Source organism: Lipophrys pholis (genome assembly GCF_963383615.2).
Source record: "Lipophrys pholis genome assembly, chromosome: 9".
NCBI classification, from domain to species: Eukaryota; Metazoa; Chordata; class Actinopteri; order Blenniiformes; family Blenniidae; genus Lipophrys; species Lipophrys pholis.
The window spans coordinates 29,030,093-29,046,157 of record NC_137639.1 but is presented as its reverse complement, the minus strand read 5'-3'; the positions used below and the strand labels follow the sequence as shown (position 1 = coordinate 29,046,157).

Below are 16,065 nucleotides of genomic sequence, written 5' to 3'. Positions count from 1 at the left end.
CCTCCTCCTCCTCCTCCTCCTCTTGCTTAGGTTAATCACATGATGTTAATGGAATGATGGCGAGAGGTGACTGGCTGCATGTTGGAGATGTGATCTCTTCATCCTGACACAGCAGATTATAACTTCCTGTCATGGTGGGGTACAGTTCAGCAGATCGAGGAGGAGCAGCAGGAGGATGAAGTCCTAAAGTTCTTCTGTCCTCAAGCGAAAGATGTCTGTGTGGACTGAACTGGTTATTTTTCATTTGATGTAACTCGTGGAGCAACTAGTCCCATAAATTGAGCAATTAGTCCCGTTTGGTCGTCGTGACACATCAGGTCACTGCACTGCTAAATAACAATTTAAAGTTTTCAGTTACTGTTGGACTCAGTGTTTGTCTTCTGATGGACTAGTGACCTGTCCAGGTGTACAAGTCCTCACCTGTCCAGGAGTACCTGCCCTCGCCAATAGTTAGCTTTGATCAGCTCCAGCGCGCCGTGCCCCTGAACAGGATATAAGTGGTTTAAAATAGGGATAGAAGGAGTTACTGTTAAGAAAATTCTTTGAAGAAAACCTCAACTACACAGGAATCAGGCTGAAAGCATTGGAAAAGTTTGAGAGAATTATAAAAACATCTCTTGTGGCAAGAAAGACAAATCACAGTACAGCCTTGATCTAAGGATATTAAGGAATTTTCTAAAATCTTCCTTCACAGTCCAGCTTTATATAAGGTGGAGTAAACGAGAGCTGCGTTTAGAAATATGTGCAGGTATAAGTCTGCACCTCAGCCAGTCCGAGGGCAGACGGCCTACGGACAGACTGTCCTGGGAACACAGCCGGTGAAAATCTTTGATAAAATACAAAAACAACTTTTTCTAACAGTTTCTATTGATTTTGAACTTCCTTCTTGGTCCTCTTCAGTCATACTTTTTGAGAGTGCTTCAAATAATCCAGATTAGAAAAATTAACAAAATGCAGATATTAATCTTGAAGTGTTCGGAGAAAAACTCAGAAATGATGAGAAAAGATTGGTTCTGCAGTTCCTCTGGTGACCACCAGGTGCTGCAGTTCCTCTTGTGACCACCAGGGGCTGTGGTGCGTCTGGTGACCACCAGAGGCTGCTCCTGTAATTCTGACTTCACTCTGACTACCGTTTCCTCTTCGAGTTCACACTGAAGCCAGCTCGTGTTGACATGTTGGAATGAACAATATTCCACTTCCTGTTCTCTCCTGTGCAGACTTCCTGTCCCGCCCTCCAGCATGAGCGACATCTACGAGTCAGCGGCGAACTCCCTGGGCCTGTTCAACAGCTCCTGCCTCACCAAGGTGGAGCTCAGACTCACCTGTAAGGGCATCTCAGACAGGGACGCCCTGTCCAAGCCCGACCCCTGCTTCGTCCTCAAGATGCAGTCCCACGGCCAGTGGATGGAGGTGGGTCGCCATGGCAACCACCCGCTGTGTTCTGATTGGCTGGTGTGTGTGGAGCTTCTTTGGGGAGGGGGCGGGTGTCACTCTAGCTTTATGGGCTTTTTTTTTCTGATGTTTTTCAGGGGTTTGAGGGTAAAACTCATCTTTTAAATATGATTCCTCTTCAGTGTGTTTGTAGCTCTGCCAGCAACGCGACCTCAAATATGTCCCAGTAAACCACTTTGATCCCGACTCAAATCTGTGAAATATGCGTAAACACCTCTTGAAACAGTGCTACTCTCCGGATTTTGAAAATCATTTTTCGTGTCGGTTATGACTCGGAGCAGCTGTTTGAAGCCTTTTTACACCTCAGCCTGACATTTATTGCGACTGTCGACAGAAAAAACGTGTGAAGTCATTAAAAATCTACAGAGTTTATAATTCATATTTCAGCAGCTTCCCAGTGAGAGCTCTGTGGTTTTGTGACACGGACATGAGGAGTTCTGAAGGTTTAAAGGGAGGCAGGTGAAGTCGGGTGGAAAACAAGTTTGAAGGCGCTGCATCATGTGAGGTTGATGTAAGACTACCTCTATCCACCAGGGAGCAAACCTTCTTCTGTTCTCGGAATGAGAGCAGGGAGATACGTAGACTGGCTCACTGCACACACAGTGGTACAAAATGGTATTACAGCACTAACGTTAGTGGGAGATGCTCTATAATCTGGATGTTAGCGCTTCCTAAAGAGACAGATTTATGAACAAAAGACAACGAGAAGACTTTTAAGGGGCGGGATGCTTGTACAGTTGGAAATGAATGGTTAGGGGATATTTGGGGGGGTTGGGGGGGGGATCCAGTTGCATTGAGACTGGGTGTGTCCAGAGTGTTTCCTCACGGTGATGTCCCGGTGGTTCTTTAGAGGTACTGCGATGTAGTGGAGTCACTATCTAATGACATTTCCTCACTGAGCTGTGGATATTTCCCCTGGGTGTCCTCCATCATCTCACCCCCAACAGTAAATAGATCAGCTCTCCTCTCCTGTCAATCACAAACTGGCTTCACTTCATTGCATCGACTGAGTTCTACTGGCTCCAGCTGTCCACAGCTGCTGTTACTGTGCTCAGACAAATTCATCTGACCAACACATGACTGATCATCTCCCAGACCGATTTCTATTTTAAAAAGAAAGGTATCGCCTGTATGGTTTCAAACTGGTCTCCGATTGGTTTCAACCTTATTTTACTTTGTTTTCAGATTAGTGTCAGTCTGGTTTGCAGCTAGTGTCTGGCTGGTTTCAGACCAGTCTTTCCACCTGCTTTAACGCCTCAATAACGACAGTGAGAAGTTTGTCTTCAGCAGACAAATTAAAACTTCTGTTTGGGTTCAAACACAAGCTTTTCAGTCAAAAGATGAGGAAAGATGAGAAAACCTGTGAGAAGTGAAGAAGGAGCAGCAGTGTAGAGAAGTTCTTAATGTGATCTCACTCAGACTGATTCCTTATTCAAGTCTGATTGTGGGCGTGTGACAGGAAGTGAGCTCTCAGCCAATCGGGGGCGCAGAGCGTGAAGAAAGTCGTAGTCATTTGACTTAAGTATACAAACACTCGAGGATGAATGTGGGACGAGGCGAAGAAGTGGAGGAAGTGTTTATCTGTGTCCCATGGACTAAAAATATAAAGTGGGACAGACCACACACACACGCGCACATGCACACACACGCACACACACACACACACACACACACACACACACACACACACACACACACACACACACACACACACACACACACACACACACACACACACACACACACACACTGTTGCTACGTATCGTCTCTTTGTACTTAAGCGTCTCTTTGAAGTTGGTGGAGTGGAAGTCTGTTTCAAGGACTCGTAAAGCTCCGTCAGAAACCTCCTCATGGTCACTCAAACCAGGAAGCCCCCCCCCCCCCCCCCCCGCGCTTTGCTTTTATGTCCTCCTTATAGTTTGACTTCTTTCTTCTTATCACAACCTTCTGGATTGGAGGTGTAGTGCACTGACAGTTACCCCTGATGACCTTTGGGGGCAGTATACAGTACACCTGAATGGGTGTTTCATTCTGAAATGAGGTCTAATATTCTGAAGATGTCTCCTGAAGCTAAGTGCTAACCGTCTCTCCTCCTCGTGAACGTTCCGTGTCTCCTGCAGGTGGACCGCACTGAGGTTCTCCGCAGCTGCGTCAACCCGTCCTACTCCAAGGTCTTCACCCTGGACTTTTATTTTGAAGAGGTTCAGCGTCTGCGCTTCGAGCTGTACGACATCAACCTGAAAGAGGACGATTTCCTGGGATCAGTGGAGTGTACGCTGGGACAGGTCAGAGACGGATAGAGAGAGAGACACACACACACACACGCGCGCGCACACACACACACACACACACACACACACACACACACACACACACACACACACACACACACACACACACACACACACACACACACACACACACACACACACAGAGTGTGATTCCACCTCTGTCCACTGGGTGTCAGCAATTACTTTTTCTCTGTGTTCTCAGTCTGAAGAGACTCATTGCTCCACCTGCTGGTGCAAAGGCATATTACACACTGAGCCATCTGTGACTAGCTGGTTAGCTTCTTAGCTTTAAGTAGATTTCTCTACTAACTACTGATGAATATTTTAAGTAAATTAAGTTTGCGTGAATACATCACTTACTGACCATTTGATGTTGTTTCTCAATAATCCGGATCAATGTTAGTGCTGGTTGGACGGTGAAAATGCATCCCCCACGGTGAGTTTGCAGCTAATGCTAATGTGCGAAAATGGACGAGTGGCAGCTGCAGAGAAAATGTGCTGATAATTTATCAAATGTGAGAAAGAAAAACCTCACACAGGTTCTCTTCAGGTGAATTATAGCAGCAGTGTTGCCTCCTGATTTGTTCCTATATGCTGTCTTTGATTTTGCCGCTTCTGCCTCTCGTTTCAGGTGTCTTGCCCTCCCTGCCCTCATGTTGCCCCGGTGTGCTGCCCTCCTTCATTTACTCCCGTGTCCTCCTGTCTCGTCCTCTCAGACTTTGTTCTGTGTGCTTCGTGTTTCGGCCTTTTGTTCTCGTCTCAGTGAGTTCTCCCGCTGCTTTTCAGAGCTCGTTTCTGTCCCGCTCTCGCTGAGTTTTGTCCATTTCGGTCCTGCTCTCAAACCTTTGTTTGTAATGAGTCCTTTGAACTTTCACATCTGTCTCCGGAGTCGTGCTTGTGACTCATCTGCATTTCACTTCCAATTTCACCGGAGATCTTTTCTTAATACATCAAAGGAAGAAATATAATGAATCCAAGGGTCCAATAAGAAAAAAGAGATTTTATGACCAAATACAAAGGCTGAATGTCATCAGTGATGAGAGAAGGAGTTCAATTCAACTTTATTTATGCAGCTTCAAATACAACACAGTCCTCTCAAGGCACTTTTACAGATGAAACTGTTCTATATAATCTTAATGTCAGTTGAAGTTTCGTCAGTTAAAAGGAGGAAGAGGCTCTATAATCTGGATTATTAGCTATAAGCTAATGATAGCAGCTCCATTATTTGAGCTTTGAGATGTAATTTGACCTCTGGGTCGTTTGGAGTTTGCACGTTTGGTGCTGAAGCCTTTTCAGTTCGTATTTTCAGTTCGTCTGTTCTTCAGTTTCTCTGATCCTCAGTTCTCTGTGTCTTCAGTGCTTCTGATCTTCAGTTTCTTTGTTCTTCAGTATCTTCAGCTCTTCTTTTCTTCTTCTCTCTATCTTCAGTTTTTCTGTTCTTCAGTTCTCTGTGTCTTCTGTTGGTGTCTGCAGATCATCTCTCAGAGGAAACTGTCCAAAGCTCTGCTCAGACCAGGAGGAACTGTGGGGAAGGCCATCATCACGGTGAGGTCCACCCTCTGACCTCCTCTCTACACTTTTCCTCTCGCCTCCTCTCTTTAAGATGTATTTTCCCCTCACGGTAGGACGTGTCCAGTTATTGCTCATGTATTTTCTTCTCATGGGGGAGTTTGACTTGTTCCATGTCTCAGTTCCTCTGATTGGAACAACATGAATGTGACCTCTGACCTCCTGGGAGCTCCACTATATTCCCATTGGTCCAGTAAGAAGTTCCTGGACGGTTCCCATGTACGTTCCCACCTTGGACTACTAATCTTTTTCCAAATCTCTTAATGGAGGCATGTCAGGTGGAAAACCTGTGTTCTCCTTCTTCTTCATGTCTCCACAGACAGAGAGCTGATCCTCCTCTGTTCTCCTCTTTTCTCCTCTGATCTCCTCTGAAAGCGCTCCTGATCAGGAAGCAGCATCGATTTATTTAAACCTTTGTTTTTGAACTCCGTAGTTCACTCTCTGTGATTCTCCTCCTCTGCTGTGTTTCCCTCGCCTCTCCCTCCCTCTCTCCCTCTCTCCTCCTCCATCCCTCCCTCCTCTTATCTCCCTCCACACCTTGCTTCCTGCTTCTTTCTTTCCTGACACATTTCCATGCAGACCGGGATTATTCTCTTTTCTCTTTATTCTATTCTTCTTCTTCCATCCATCACTCCTCCTGCTCCTCCTCCTCTTCACACCTGATGTTTCCCTAATTATCTTTCTCCGTCTTTGAGAAATAACTTAGAAATGTTGCCTTAAAAAAACATGTTTTAGGTTTGTAATTTGAATTCTGGTGGTGAAATGAACCGTAATTCTGCCAATTTTATATTACTTTTCTATTCAGTTTGACATTTTCCATATTTTTTATTGTATTTCAAATGTTAATATTTATGTTTTTAGCGTCGACTGGGCTGTAGGAACAGAATTTTGTACCAGAACGTGTAAAAACGCGTAATGGTATGACAGCAAAAATCTTTGTATCCTTGAAGTAGTTTCCTTTTTTGGAATTCTTCATCTGCTTCGAGTCAACTTCAGCAAGTTTTGAACTTTTAATAAAAAAAATATTTTACAATCTGTAGAAAAATCATTTTAATATGGATTTAAAATTCTCATAAAGATGAACACACGTTATTTATAAACCTAAATCAGTGTGTGTGTGTGTGTGTGTGTGTGTGTGTGTGTGTGCGTTCAGATCACAGCAGAGGAGCTGACGGGAAACGACGACTACATCGAGCTCTCCTTCAGTGCCAGGAAGCTGGACGATAAGGTGACAGCTCCAATTTCAGATTTCATCACTTAGCATCACGCCGTCTCCGTTGTAGAGTGGCCCTGTTACTATTTCACTAAACTCAGTGAGAGTGTGTGTTTGTGTTTAGGACTTCTTCAGTAAGTCGGATCCGTTTCTGGAGATTTACCGGCTGAACGACGACGCTACACTGCAGCTCGTCTACAGAACCGAGGTACGAACACACCAGCAAGTCATCTGCAGGAAACCTGAATCAAAACTCTGGAAATATTTCTTCACATTGGTCTGTGTGCGTGTGTGTGTGTGTGTTTCAGACTGTGATGAACAACCTGAATCCTGTGTGGAAAACCTTCAAAGTTTCGCTCAACTCCCTCTGCAGTGGTGACCACGAGCGGAAGCTGCAGGTACGTACGCATGCAGGCGCACACACGTGTAACAAGAAACCGGAAAGTGTTTTTCTGTTTGCCCTCTAGAGTGGAAATCAACTTTATCTGTGTGTGTGTGTGTGTGTGTTACCAGTGCACTGTGTGGGACTGGGACTCGAACGGGAAGCACGACTACATTGGGGAGTTCGAGGCGACCTTCAAAGAGATGAGAGGAGCCATCGACGGGCGACAGGTGAGACACTGAAAACTCCGAACACGGCCCAGTGACCCTGAACGCCTCTCATGATGTCATGGTGGTGTTGGTTGTCCAGGTTCTGCTGGTTTGTTGGTTCTCAATTATGTGTCACGTCGATCATGGAGCTGAAGGAGAACCAGGAAACGCAACAACCCGGCAGTTTATACAGACTGATCAGATGGACATACAAACCTAACGAGCCAACCAGGAGGTTCTAGTTTTCAAGATCCACTTTACGTTATTCCTACAGGTACTTCAAGTACAGCTCAAACCCAGCTGCACACACTGTTAGGGCTTTTCCATAGAAGTCAAACAGCCGCCTCCCGTTTCAGTCGGTTTACACAGCATTTCTAGTGAAGACACATTGTCCTTGTCATTTTGTTTCACAAAAGTTTCACGTTTAGACGGCAACGTTTTAAGAAGGATGTCCGTGTCCATGTAAACAATGTAGTTTTCAAGTTGGGCCACTAGTTGGTGCTGTTTTTATGTAATAAAACCGCTGTACAGAACAAACAGTGTGCTGTAAATGTTGACGTCCCGTGAGACGGCATTTCATGGTCATTTTGATTTGAGGGACAGCTCACACTCTTCAAAATAAAATGAATTGTTTGAGAAAAAAAGGGAATCTGCTGGACCTCAGCTCTTGGTGTAGCGGCTTGTCACAGGTTTGATCCCCTGTGGACATTCTCCTGGACGAGACACTGAACGTCCCTGCAGAGGTGGACCAGTCTTTCTCGTCGGTCGATTTTAGCCTCATATGAGTTGAGTCGCTAAAGTGGCCTCAGACCACACTGTGAGCCCTGCTCTCCATAAGGTCCTGCAGCTCCAGGTTTCCATGAACGCGCCAATTAGCTTCCTGACCGGCCTTAAAGTGGCTCCTTTGGGGCTCCAAACTGGAAGAGCGCCTTCTGACAGACGGCATTAGGACACGGCGAGCTAATGAAGACCCAGCTGTCGGCGAAGTACCGCTAATTAAGCAGCTCCTCGCTCACTTCCAGAGGAAAACCCCCGACGATGACAACACGCTCACAAAAGAGAGATTCCGCAGCAGAGTCTCAGCTGTCTCATTATCACCGAGGACGTGCAGTGGAGCAGTGTGACTACCGTCAGATCCAGTCGCCACCCAGCACAGGATTCAGAAGCACGCCAACATCGGCGCTTCACATCTCCAAGATGTTCAGGAAACACCGTCTTCCGTCAGAGCCCACGGTCAGACAAACTGAGCTCTCCACCGTCTCTGGACACAACGTGAGGACCGCCCATTACCAGAGGTCAGGTCCACAAAACAAAACAACAACTTAAAAGCCGTTTAAGAATACCTAAAAGTGACTAATAATGTTTAAAAATGTCAAAATACCAACAACGCCAGCAAGGGATTTACAGAGCCCTGGGACTATAAAAATCTGTAGGTCCTTTAAAATGCGGTGAGTTAAAAACACAAAACCTAAATGCGATGAAACCTTTGCTAAAAAAGCAGATGATGCCTAAAAAAATTCCAATGGCTTCTCGAGGTAGACCTTTGCTGGTCGTTTGTCTTGACCCTACTCTCCTCAACTTGCTGGAGTTACTTGCCAAAGTAAGACACCAACCAATTCATATAACTTGGCGGCTCCCGACCATTCACCTCCTGCAGCACCTCCTCTGCCGTATGGTCGTCCTGGAGGAATAAACATCCCAGAACAACAAAAACAGTTTTCTTTGTTGAACGGGTAGCTTCACACACCGATGGCTTCATCGTCCAGGCTGTCTTGAGTGTTGCACAGTTGCACATTGGTTAATTGCTTGCTGCCTGGGTCTGTTGGGTGTGTTGCCTCAAGGGGCAAAGGTAAGCAAAAACACTGCATGCAAGAAATAGCAATAAAAGCAACTGTAAGAATAACTAAGCTACAACATGCAGCTTAATTATTCAAACATGTCTTTAAAACCCCCGTCAACAATGATCCTGTCATATCTGTTCTGTACTTAATTAAAATGGGAGATTCCATTGTTTATGGTCACTCCAACGTAAGTCCAATGACTGTAATAAGAACAGGATGATACACTGTCTGTGGACACTGTCTGTTATTACGGGCAGTCCCTCAATTGTGGTGCATTCACCGTCTGTCACAACTGTGGGATATTCCATTGCCTGTGGTGAGTTCAATGTCTGTTATAAATGTGGGATAGCCCATTTGGCCACTGGGGACAATGGGACAGTTCGTGTGTCTGCCTCCTTTATGACTCCAGTGTCACAGAGGAGAAATTCTTCTTCGTTCCTGCAGTCTGACAGCACAGGAGGAGGAGGAGGAGGAGGAGGAGGAGGAGGAGAAATATTTCACCTCCTCCACAGAGAGCAATAAGGGCCCATGGGGAGACCTCCTCTCGGTTTTTATTTATGAGCCTCCCCCTGCAGATGACAGCTCAAACAAGAAGCCCCCTCAGAGCCCACAGACCCCCCCCCCAACACACACACACACACACACACACACACACACTGTCCATCCTCTTCACCTCCCCCATCTCACTCCTGACCCTGACTTCATACCTCCTCCCTCCTCTCTTCATTGGCCCCTCAGACAGGAAGCACTGATGGTCATGTTCTGTGGAGCAGTGGTTCTCCTGGTTTGGCTCAGCTCACGGGAGGACTCCTGGTTCGAGACAGTGTCATCATGTAAACTCTGCGATGGAGGAGTCACTCATGTTATGACCTGAGTCCATCGGGTCGGTTCTTCTGTCGTCTGTTTGGAATCAAGGCTCAGAGCCAGAGAAGGTCTGGAGGATTTAGAAGAAACCAGGAGAACGTTTCTGTGTTTCAGGTTCTGGAGAAACACAACGAGCTCCATCAGTCCACATCGCCAATCATCTTCGAGGGGAACGCCACACCGCAAAGCATCATGGGATTGAACCATGGACAAGGACATTAATGTGTGTGTGTGTGTGTGTGTGTGTGTGTGTGTGTGTGTGTGTGTGTGTGTGTGTGTGTGTGTGTGTGTGTGTGTGTGTGTGTCTCACAGGTTCAGTGGCCGTGCATCAACCCCAAATACAGCGTGAAGAAGAAGAACTACAAGAACTCTGGGATTGTGATTCTCAACCAGTGCAAGGTGACAGACGTCTTCATCTTCCACCTTCTCCTCCTCTTCCTCCTCTCCCTCCACCTAGTCCTCTTCTTCTTCCTCCTCTTTCCCCTTTTCCTCCTCCTCCTGACAGTCTGTTAAAGAACCAATTACTCGGCACCGAGCGGTTCTTTTAACGTGACATTTCCCAGCAGACGCTCGGAGGGGGAACGGGGCCCGTGTGCGGAGTTTCTGGGGAAATGTTGCCTGTGAGTGAGAGCGGGTACATTTCTCCTGATGGTTCTCGACAGATGATGAGCTCCGCGTCGGAAACGAGCGCGAGAATCAGCCAGCTAATTTACACTTGATGGATGAGAGGAAGCTGGAAATGAAAGTATTGTAAAAGGTGGGGGAGGGGGCGGGGTGACAGAATGAGAGCAGGACGGCAGGTAATGCTGCCCCTGTTACATCACATGTCGTTTAAAGATAATCAGACTGCAGACAGATTACTGATCCCATTCTGTCTGAGCAGCCGGGGCCACAGGGCCAAATCGGGGCTCCGGCTGACCTGCACTTGTTTCACACCAGAAAGGAGTCCATTTACACTCCTGACAATTTAGCAGCAGTTAGCATGTTGCCAGCTGGTCTTAGGGAGACCGAAATACTCTTGAGAAACGGTGCATATGCACAAACAACAGCTCAGAGTTTTCCTTCCCGCCACTTTAAGACCCTTTCGTCCACAGGGACAAACTCCAGCTGTGTGGCTTGTGGAAATCCCTACACCCGCCCGGCGCCTCACAGCCCTGTGCAATGTCCGATCAGGAAAGAGACCATCTTCCAGAGCCAACGATAGAGCATCTTCCTCCACTAACTGATGCAACTTCAGCTAACATCTAGATTAATGAGCATCTTCCTTGTTTCTCTTCAGTGTCGACCTCTGATTGGATGCTGCAGAACAGCTGATGAACGAAGAGAAACATGAATGAAAGTGTAAATATTCTACTATATCACGGCTCCTTTTTTCTCAGATCATCAAGATGCACTCCTTCCTGGATTATATTATGGGAGGCTGTCAGATCCAGTTTACTGTGAGTACACTACACTACACGACAAGACACACACACACACACGGTTCATAGTCAGGTCATCATCCTGTTTTAATTTTTTCACATCAGGGAGTAAAATTGAAAAAATAAAAATGTGGTTCTGGGAGTTATCTCAGCCGTCGCCATAGCAACGGTAACCATGGCGACACGTTCACCAGCCTCCCGGTCGCCGTGCCGACCGCCTCTCACTGGGATGAGACCAGTTGAACCAGCAGAGACAGAAGGAGACTGATAGCCTCCTTCTGTCATATTCTGCCAACACATTGTAATCTCTGCTGCTCGGGATCAGGAAACATTTCTTCCTGGTCTGCGTGTCCCAGCTTGTTTGGGCGGTTCCCAACTCTGAGTCACGTTCTGAGCAGCTCCAGGCTGCGTCCTCCTTTAAACTTACTCCAATTGACGAGATGAACAAGTGGATTTGTTGAGTTTGATGGAACACTGTTAGCAATTAGCAGCTGAATTAATCCATGGTCACACATTAGCAGTAGCTCCTAAATCACACATATTCAACTTCAAAATATTATTGGATTTGGTTTATTCTACCATATTGTATTTATACAATACATTTATGCAAACATTTCGCTATCCATTTTGTGAATGAATTTTCTTCGCTTTTTGAAACCTTTTGTTTGGCTTTCCTTAATTCTCAAATGACTGGATCGTTCCTCTCCGTTCTGCTCTGTGATTGGCTGTGGCATCTGCAGGTGGCCATCGACTTTACGGCGTCGAACGGAGACCCCGGGAACAGCTGCTCGCTGCACTACATCCACCCATTCCGGCCCAACGAGTACCTGAAGGCTCTGGTGGCCGTGGGAGAAATCTGCCAAGACTACGACAGGTGAGCAGCAGCCAATCGCAGCGCAGCTTCCAGCGCCACAGGAAGTGACACAACAGCTGCATGGGGAGATCAACAGCTGCTTATCTGTTTTTAACTAGGCTGGTTATGTACGTTCATAAGTCATGATGTAATCAGAATATTAAACCAACGTGTTTGAACCTGAATAGGAAGTAATCAACTCTCGGCCAATCAGGAGCGGTTTCAGTGTGTGATTGATTCTTTTACCTCCTGCTGGCAGCCAATCACACGTCCTCTCCTGTCCTTCACCGCCCTTTCTCTCCTCGTCTCCCACAGTGATAAAATGTTCCCGGCGTTCGGCTTCGGGGCTCAAATCCCGCCAGACTTCAAGGTGATTTCACTCCTTTCCCAGCATGCACTCTGTCACTCCGGGGGGCCGTCTGCACCATTGTTGCCCCTTCATTCAGCTTTTTCCCCATGATTCCCTGCAGCTTGTGATGCAGCATCACATCATTTCCTCTGAGATGATGAAGGTCGGAGCTGAGAACCTCAGAGGGAAGTCACTGGGGGAGATATGGAGAATCAGATGGGGAGTTAGAGGAGAGTCACGGGGAGATATGGAGAATCAGAGGGGGAGATAGAGGAGAGTCACGGGGAGATATGGAGAGTCACGGGGAGTTAGAGGTGAGTCAGAGCGGGAGTCAGATGAAGAGTGACAGTATGGGAGAGTTAGAGGGAGAGTGGTGGTGAGTCAAAGAGAGGGTTGTAGGAAAGTCAAAGGGGAAGACAGTGGGGGAGTCTGGGGGGAGACGTGGAGCTTGTGAGACACTTTGATGTTTGTGTCTGTGAGAGAAGATAAAAAAGTCCTTTCCTCTGTCAGTGTTTAACATCTTTTTGTCGATTTTTTAACACCTGATTGAAGATCAAACTGCTGTCTTGTCTTCCCCCCTTTTTCCTCCCCCCCGCCAGGTCTCCCACGACTTTGCTGTGAATTTTAATGAGGAGAATCCAGAGTGTGCAGGTAAGGGCTCCGTCAGCAGACAGAAAGTCTATGGAGATTTGCTCAGGAACTGACGGAGGAATCTGTAGACGTCTGTGGTAATGTGTTCACGAACTGATGTATGTTTGTGTGTGTGTGAATGAATGTGAGTGAGAAACTCTTCCACTCTGACTCTCGGTGTGAGTTTTGGTGTCGCTGCCGACCATCTGGTGTAAAGTCCTAGCAGTGCTGCCTCCGGGCATGCTGGGGCATGCTGGGGCATCGTGGCGCGCTTGACGTGTGGTTGAACGTGTCACTTCCTGTGTCCTCGCAGGTATCCAGGGCGTGGTGGAGGCCTACCAGGCCTGTTTGCCCAAGCTGCAACTCTACGGCCCCACCAACATCGCCCCCATCATCCAGAAGGTAGCCAACTCGGCCTCGCAGGAGGTCCACACCAAAGAGGCCATGGTGAGACGTTTCTTCATGTTCCTAATGAGACACCAACATGAAGCTCTGACCAGCTCACAACGTGTTGACTTCACAGTTCAATCATGACCAAGATCTGTGAAAACCTTCTCAGATCTTGTTCAGACAGTCTGTGATTCATCTGAGAAAACCACTCTTGAAACTTTCTAGCTGAATGCGAAGCCATCACTGGACCAAAGATGGAAACATGTTCACATCCTCAACCAGTTTACCTGGTTTCAATATGGGACTGTACATTGAATCACATTCATTTCCTGACGACTTAGTCTAACCTGAACTATTACTTAACTTAACCGCAGTCATAACCGCTGAGCTAAAAGTCTTGTCTTGAAATCTTCTGGAATCTAAAGATCTGCTAAATGTGCGGCTGCCAGCTTTTAAAACGATCAAAGTTATTCAAACGGATTTAAGAGTGAGTGATCCTTCGTCCTCTCACAGCAATACTTCATTCTGCTGATCCTGACTGACGGCGTCATCACCGACATGGCAGAGACCAGAGAGGCCATCGTCCAGGCCTCACACCTGCCCATGTCCATCATCATCGTTGGGGTAGGAAATGCAGATTTCAGTGACATGCAGATGTTGGACGGAGACGACGGGATCCTCCGGTCACCCCGAGGAGAGCCGGTCCTCCGAGACATTGTCCAGTTCGTCCCGTTCTGCAACTTCAAACACGTGAGTCCAGTTGTGCAATCCTTGACTGACAGGCCGAACGACCAGCAAACAAACCAACCGGTCGGACAAATGAACAAACAACTAAATGAATGACCAACTGAACAATTGAATTAACAACTGAATGAACGGTTGACTGAACAACCAGCAAACAAATAAAGCGATCAACCCAACAACCAACTGATCTACCAGCAAATAAACTAAGCTACTGAACGAACGAACGAACGACCAAATGACCGGCAAACAAACCAACTGACTGAACGATCAACCCAACAACTGACTCAACTCCCGGCAAACAAATCCTCTGATCAAATGAATGATTGAACAGACAAACAACTGACTGAACGACCGATTGACCAACAAACAATCCAACCAATCAGACGAACGACCAACAGAATGACCAGCAGACCAACTGATTGAACTAACGATCGACAGATCAAATGACTGAACGAGTAGCAAACAAGCAAACCCAAAGATAAAACAATTGACAGAATGAGTATTTGTGAACGACTTCCGTTGTAAAATCGTTGTTAGAACATCGTCTTGAATTGTTAAAGTGACTCTGAAAGAAAAAAAAGAAAATAAATAAACCACAGTTGTTGATCCTCAGACGTGAAGTTCTGATTGTTGTCGTCATGCTGACTGAGACGCCGTGTCTCTGTCTCGTCCACCTCAGGCGTCTCCAGCCGCTCTGGCCAAGAGCGTGCTCGCAGAAGTGCCCAACCAGGTGGTTGACTACTACAACAGCAAGGGCATCAAGCCCAAAGTGCCCAGCGCGTACCAGTCTTCCAGGCCCTTCGGCCCCTAAAGCCCCGCTGCTGCCCTCCTGCAGAGAGCACGGCGCCCCCTGGACCCAGAAACATGTTTACTGTCTTTAGTTCTTTGTTAGCGCGGATGCTAAAGGTGCTACATGCAGTGTTTTATTGTGAAGGACAGCTCACTGCTGCAGGTGGTTCATCAGGAGGGCTTCAGCTCAGACGAAAGACAAACTTTTTTTTTCAGTTTCAATGAGCTGGTTCTTCCCTCTTTTTATTATTGATGCAGGAGAGTGGTAATGAGTGAGAATTGAAGCAATTAAACAAATACCTATAACTGCAACAACGTCACCTGATTTAATTGCTGCTTATTCTCATCGTGGCTGTTCACCAACTGATCAGGTCAATTGAGAAAATGCAGAGAATAAAAGCTGTTAGCCTCAGAGTCCGAACGTCACCATTTAAATGGGGTCACAATAAACTGAAGCAGGTTTTAGTTTCCAGTTTCTAATCTTATAGCATTCTGTATTTATGTTAAACTTCTGCTGTTGTGTTCATGCTTTGGCCACATTTGATCAAACTGATTTCAACCAGACCAAAGCTGACGGCAGTGAACGCACCTTCAGAGCTTCTCCATCCAGCAGAGACGGTTTTCCTGTGCTGAAACTTGGAATTTCATCTCGCCTGAAGCTCTGTATTTAGAAATGCTAACTGTAGCACCTTTAGCATCGGCTCGTGCATGCAGAGCCGCTGAAGGCTCGAGCAGACTGTAGCATTCAGGATGTGAAAAAGTACACAAACGCAACAATGACCAATCCAAATGCTGCTTCCCCGCGGATAGCATGACGGCGGGAAGCAGCCCATGAAGGAATGTATGACTCCCTCCTCCTCCTCCCTCTGGTTTGTTTTTATAAAAGTTTGAGATTTTGCAAAATTTCGTAAAGTTCGTATGTTGTAAAGCATTTTTGTGCGCGCTGCCTTCTCAGTCGTCTGCATCCTCTCTACGGTTCTTTTCTAAAAAGTGAGGCAGATGCATGAACTGTTGTTTTGCATGCAGATCTCCATGCGGGACTCCCCCTGTGGTTTCTGTCTCCCGGTT

At 46.7% G+C, this 16,065-nt stretch overlaps 1 protein-coding gene across 1 annotated transcript; it reads left to right on the top strand.

Moving 5' to 3' along the window:
• Positions 1-1,239: 1,239 nt before the first annotated feature.
• Positions 1,240-15,019, top strand: cpne4a (copine IVa; the record flags this gene model as incomplete). Its single annotated transcript, XM_080472475.1, has 15 exons — positions 1,240-1,410; positions 3,573-3,737; positions 5,217-5,288; positions 6,466-6,540; positions 6,650-6,733; positions 6,834-6,923; positions 7,039-7,137; positions 10,134-10,220; positions 11,201-11,260; positions 11,983-12,116; positions 12,411-12,465; positions 13,044-13,095; positions 13,388-13,521; positions 13,978-14,214; positions 14,888-15,019. 15 exons carry the CDS (start codon positions 1,240-1,242, stop codon positions 15,017-15,019), a joined length of 1,647 nt encoding a protein of 548 aa, XP_080328601.1.
• Positions 15,020-16,065: the final 1,046 nt, after the last annotated feature.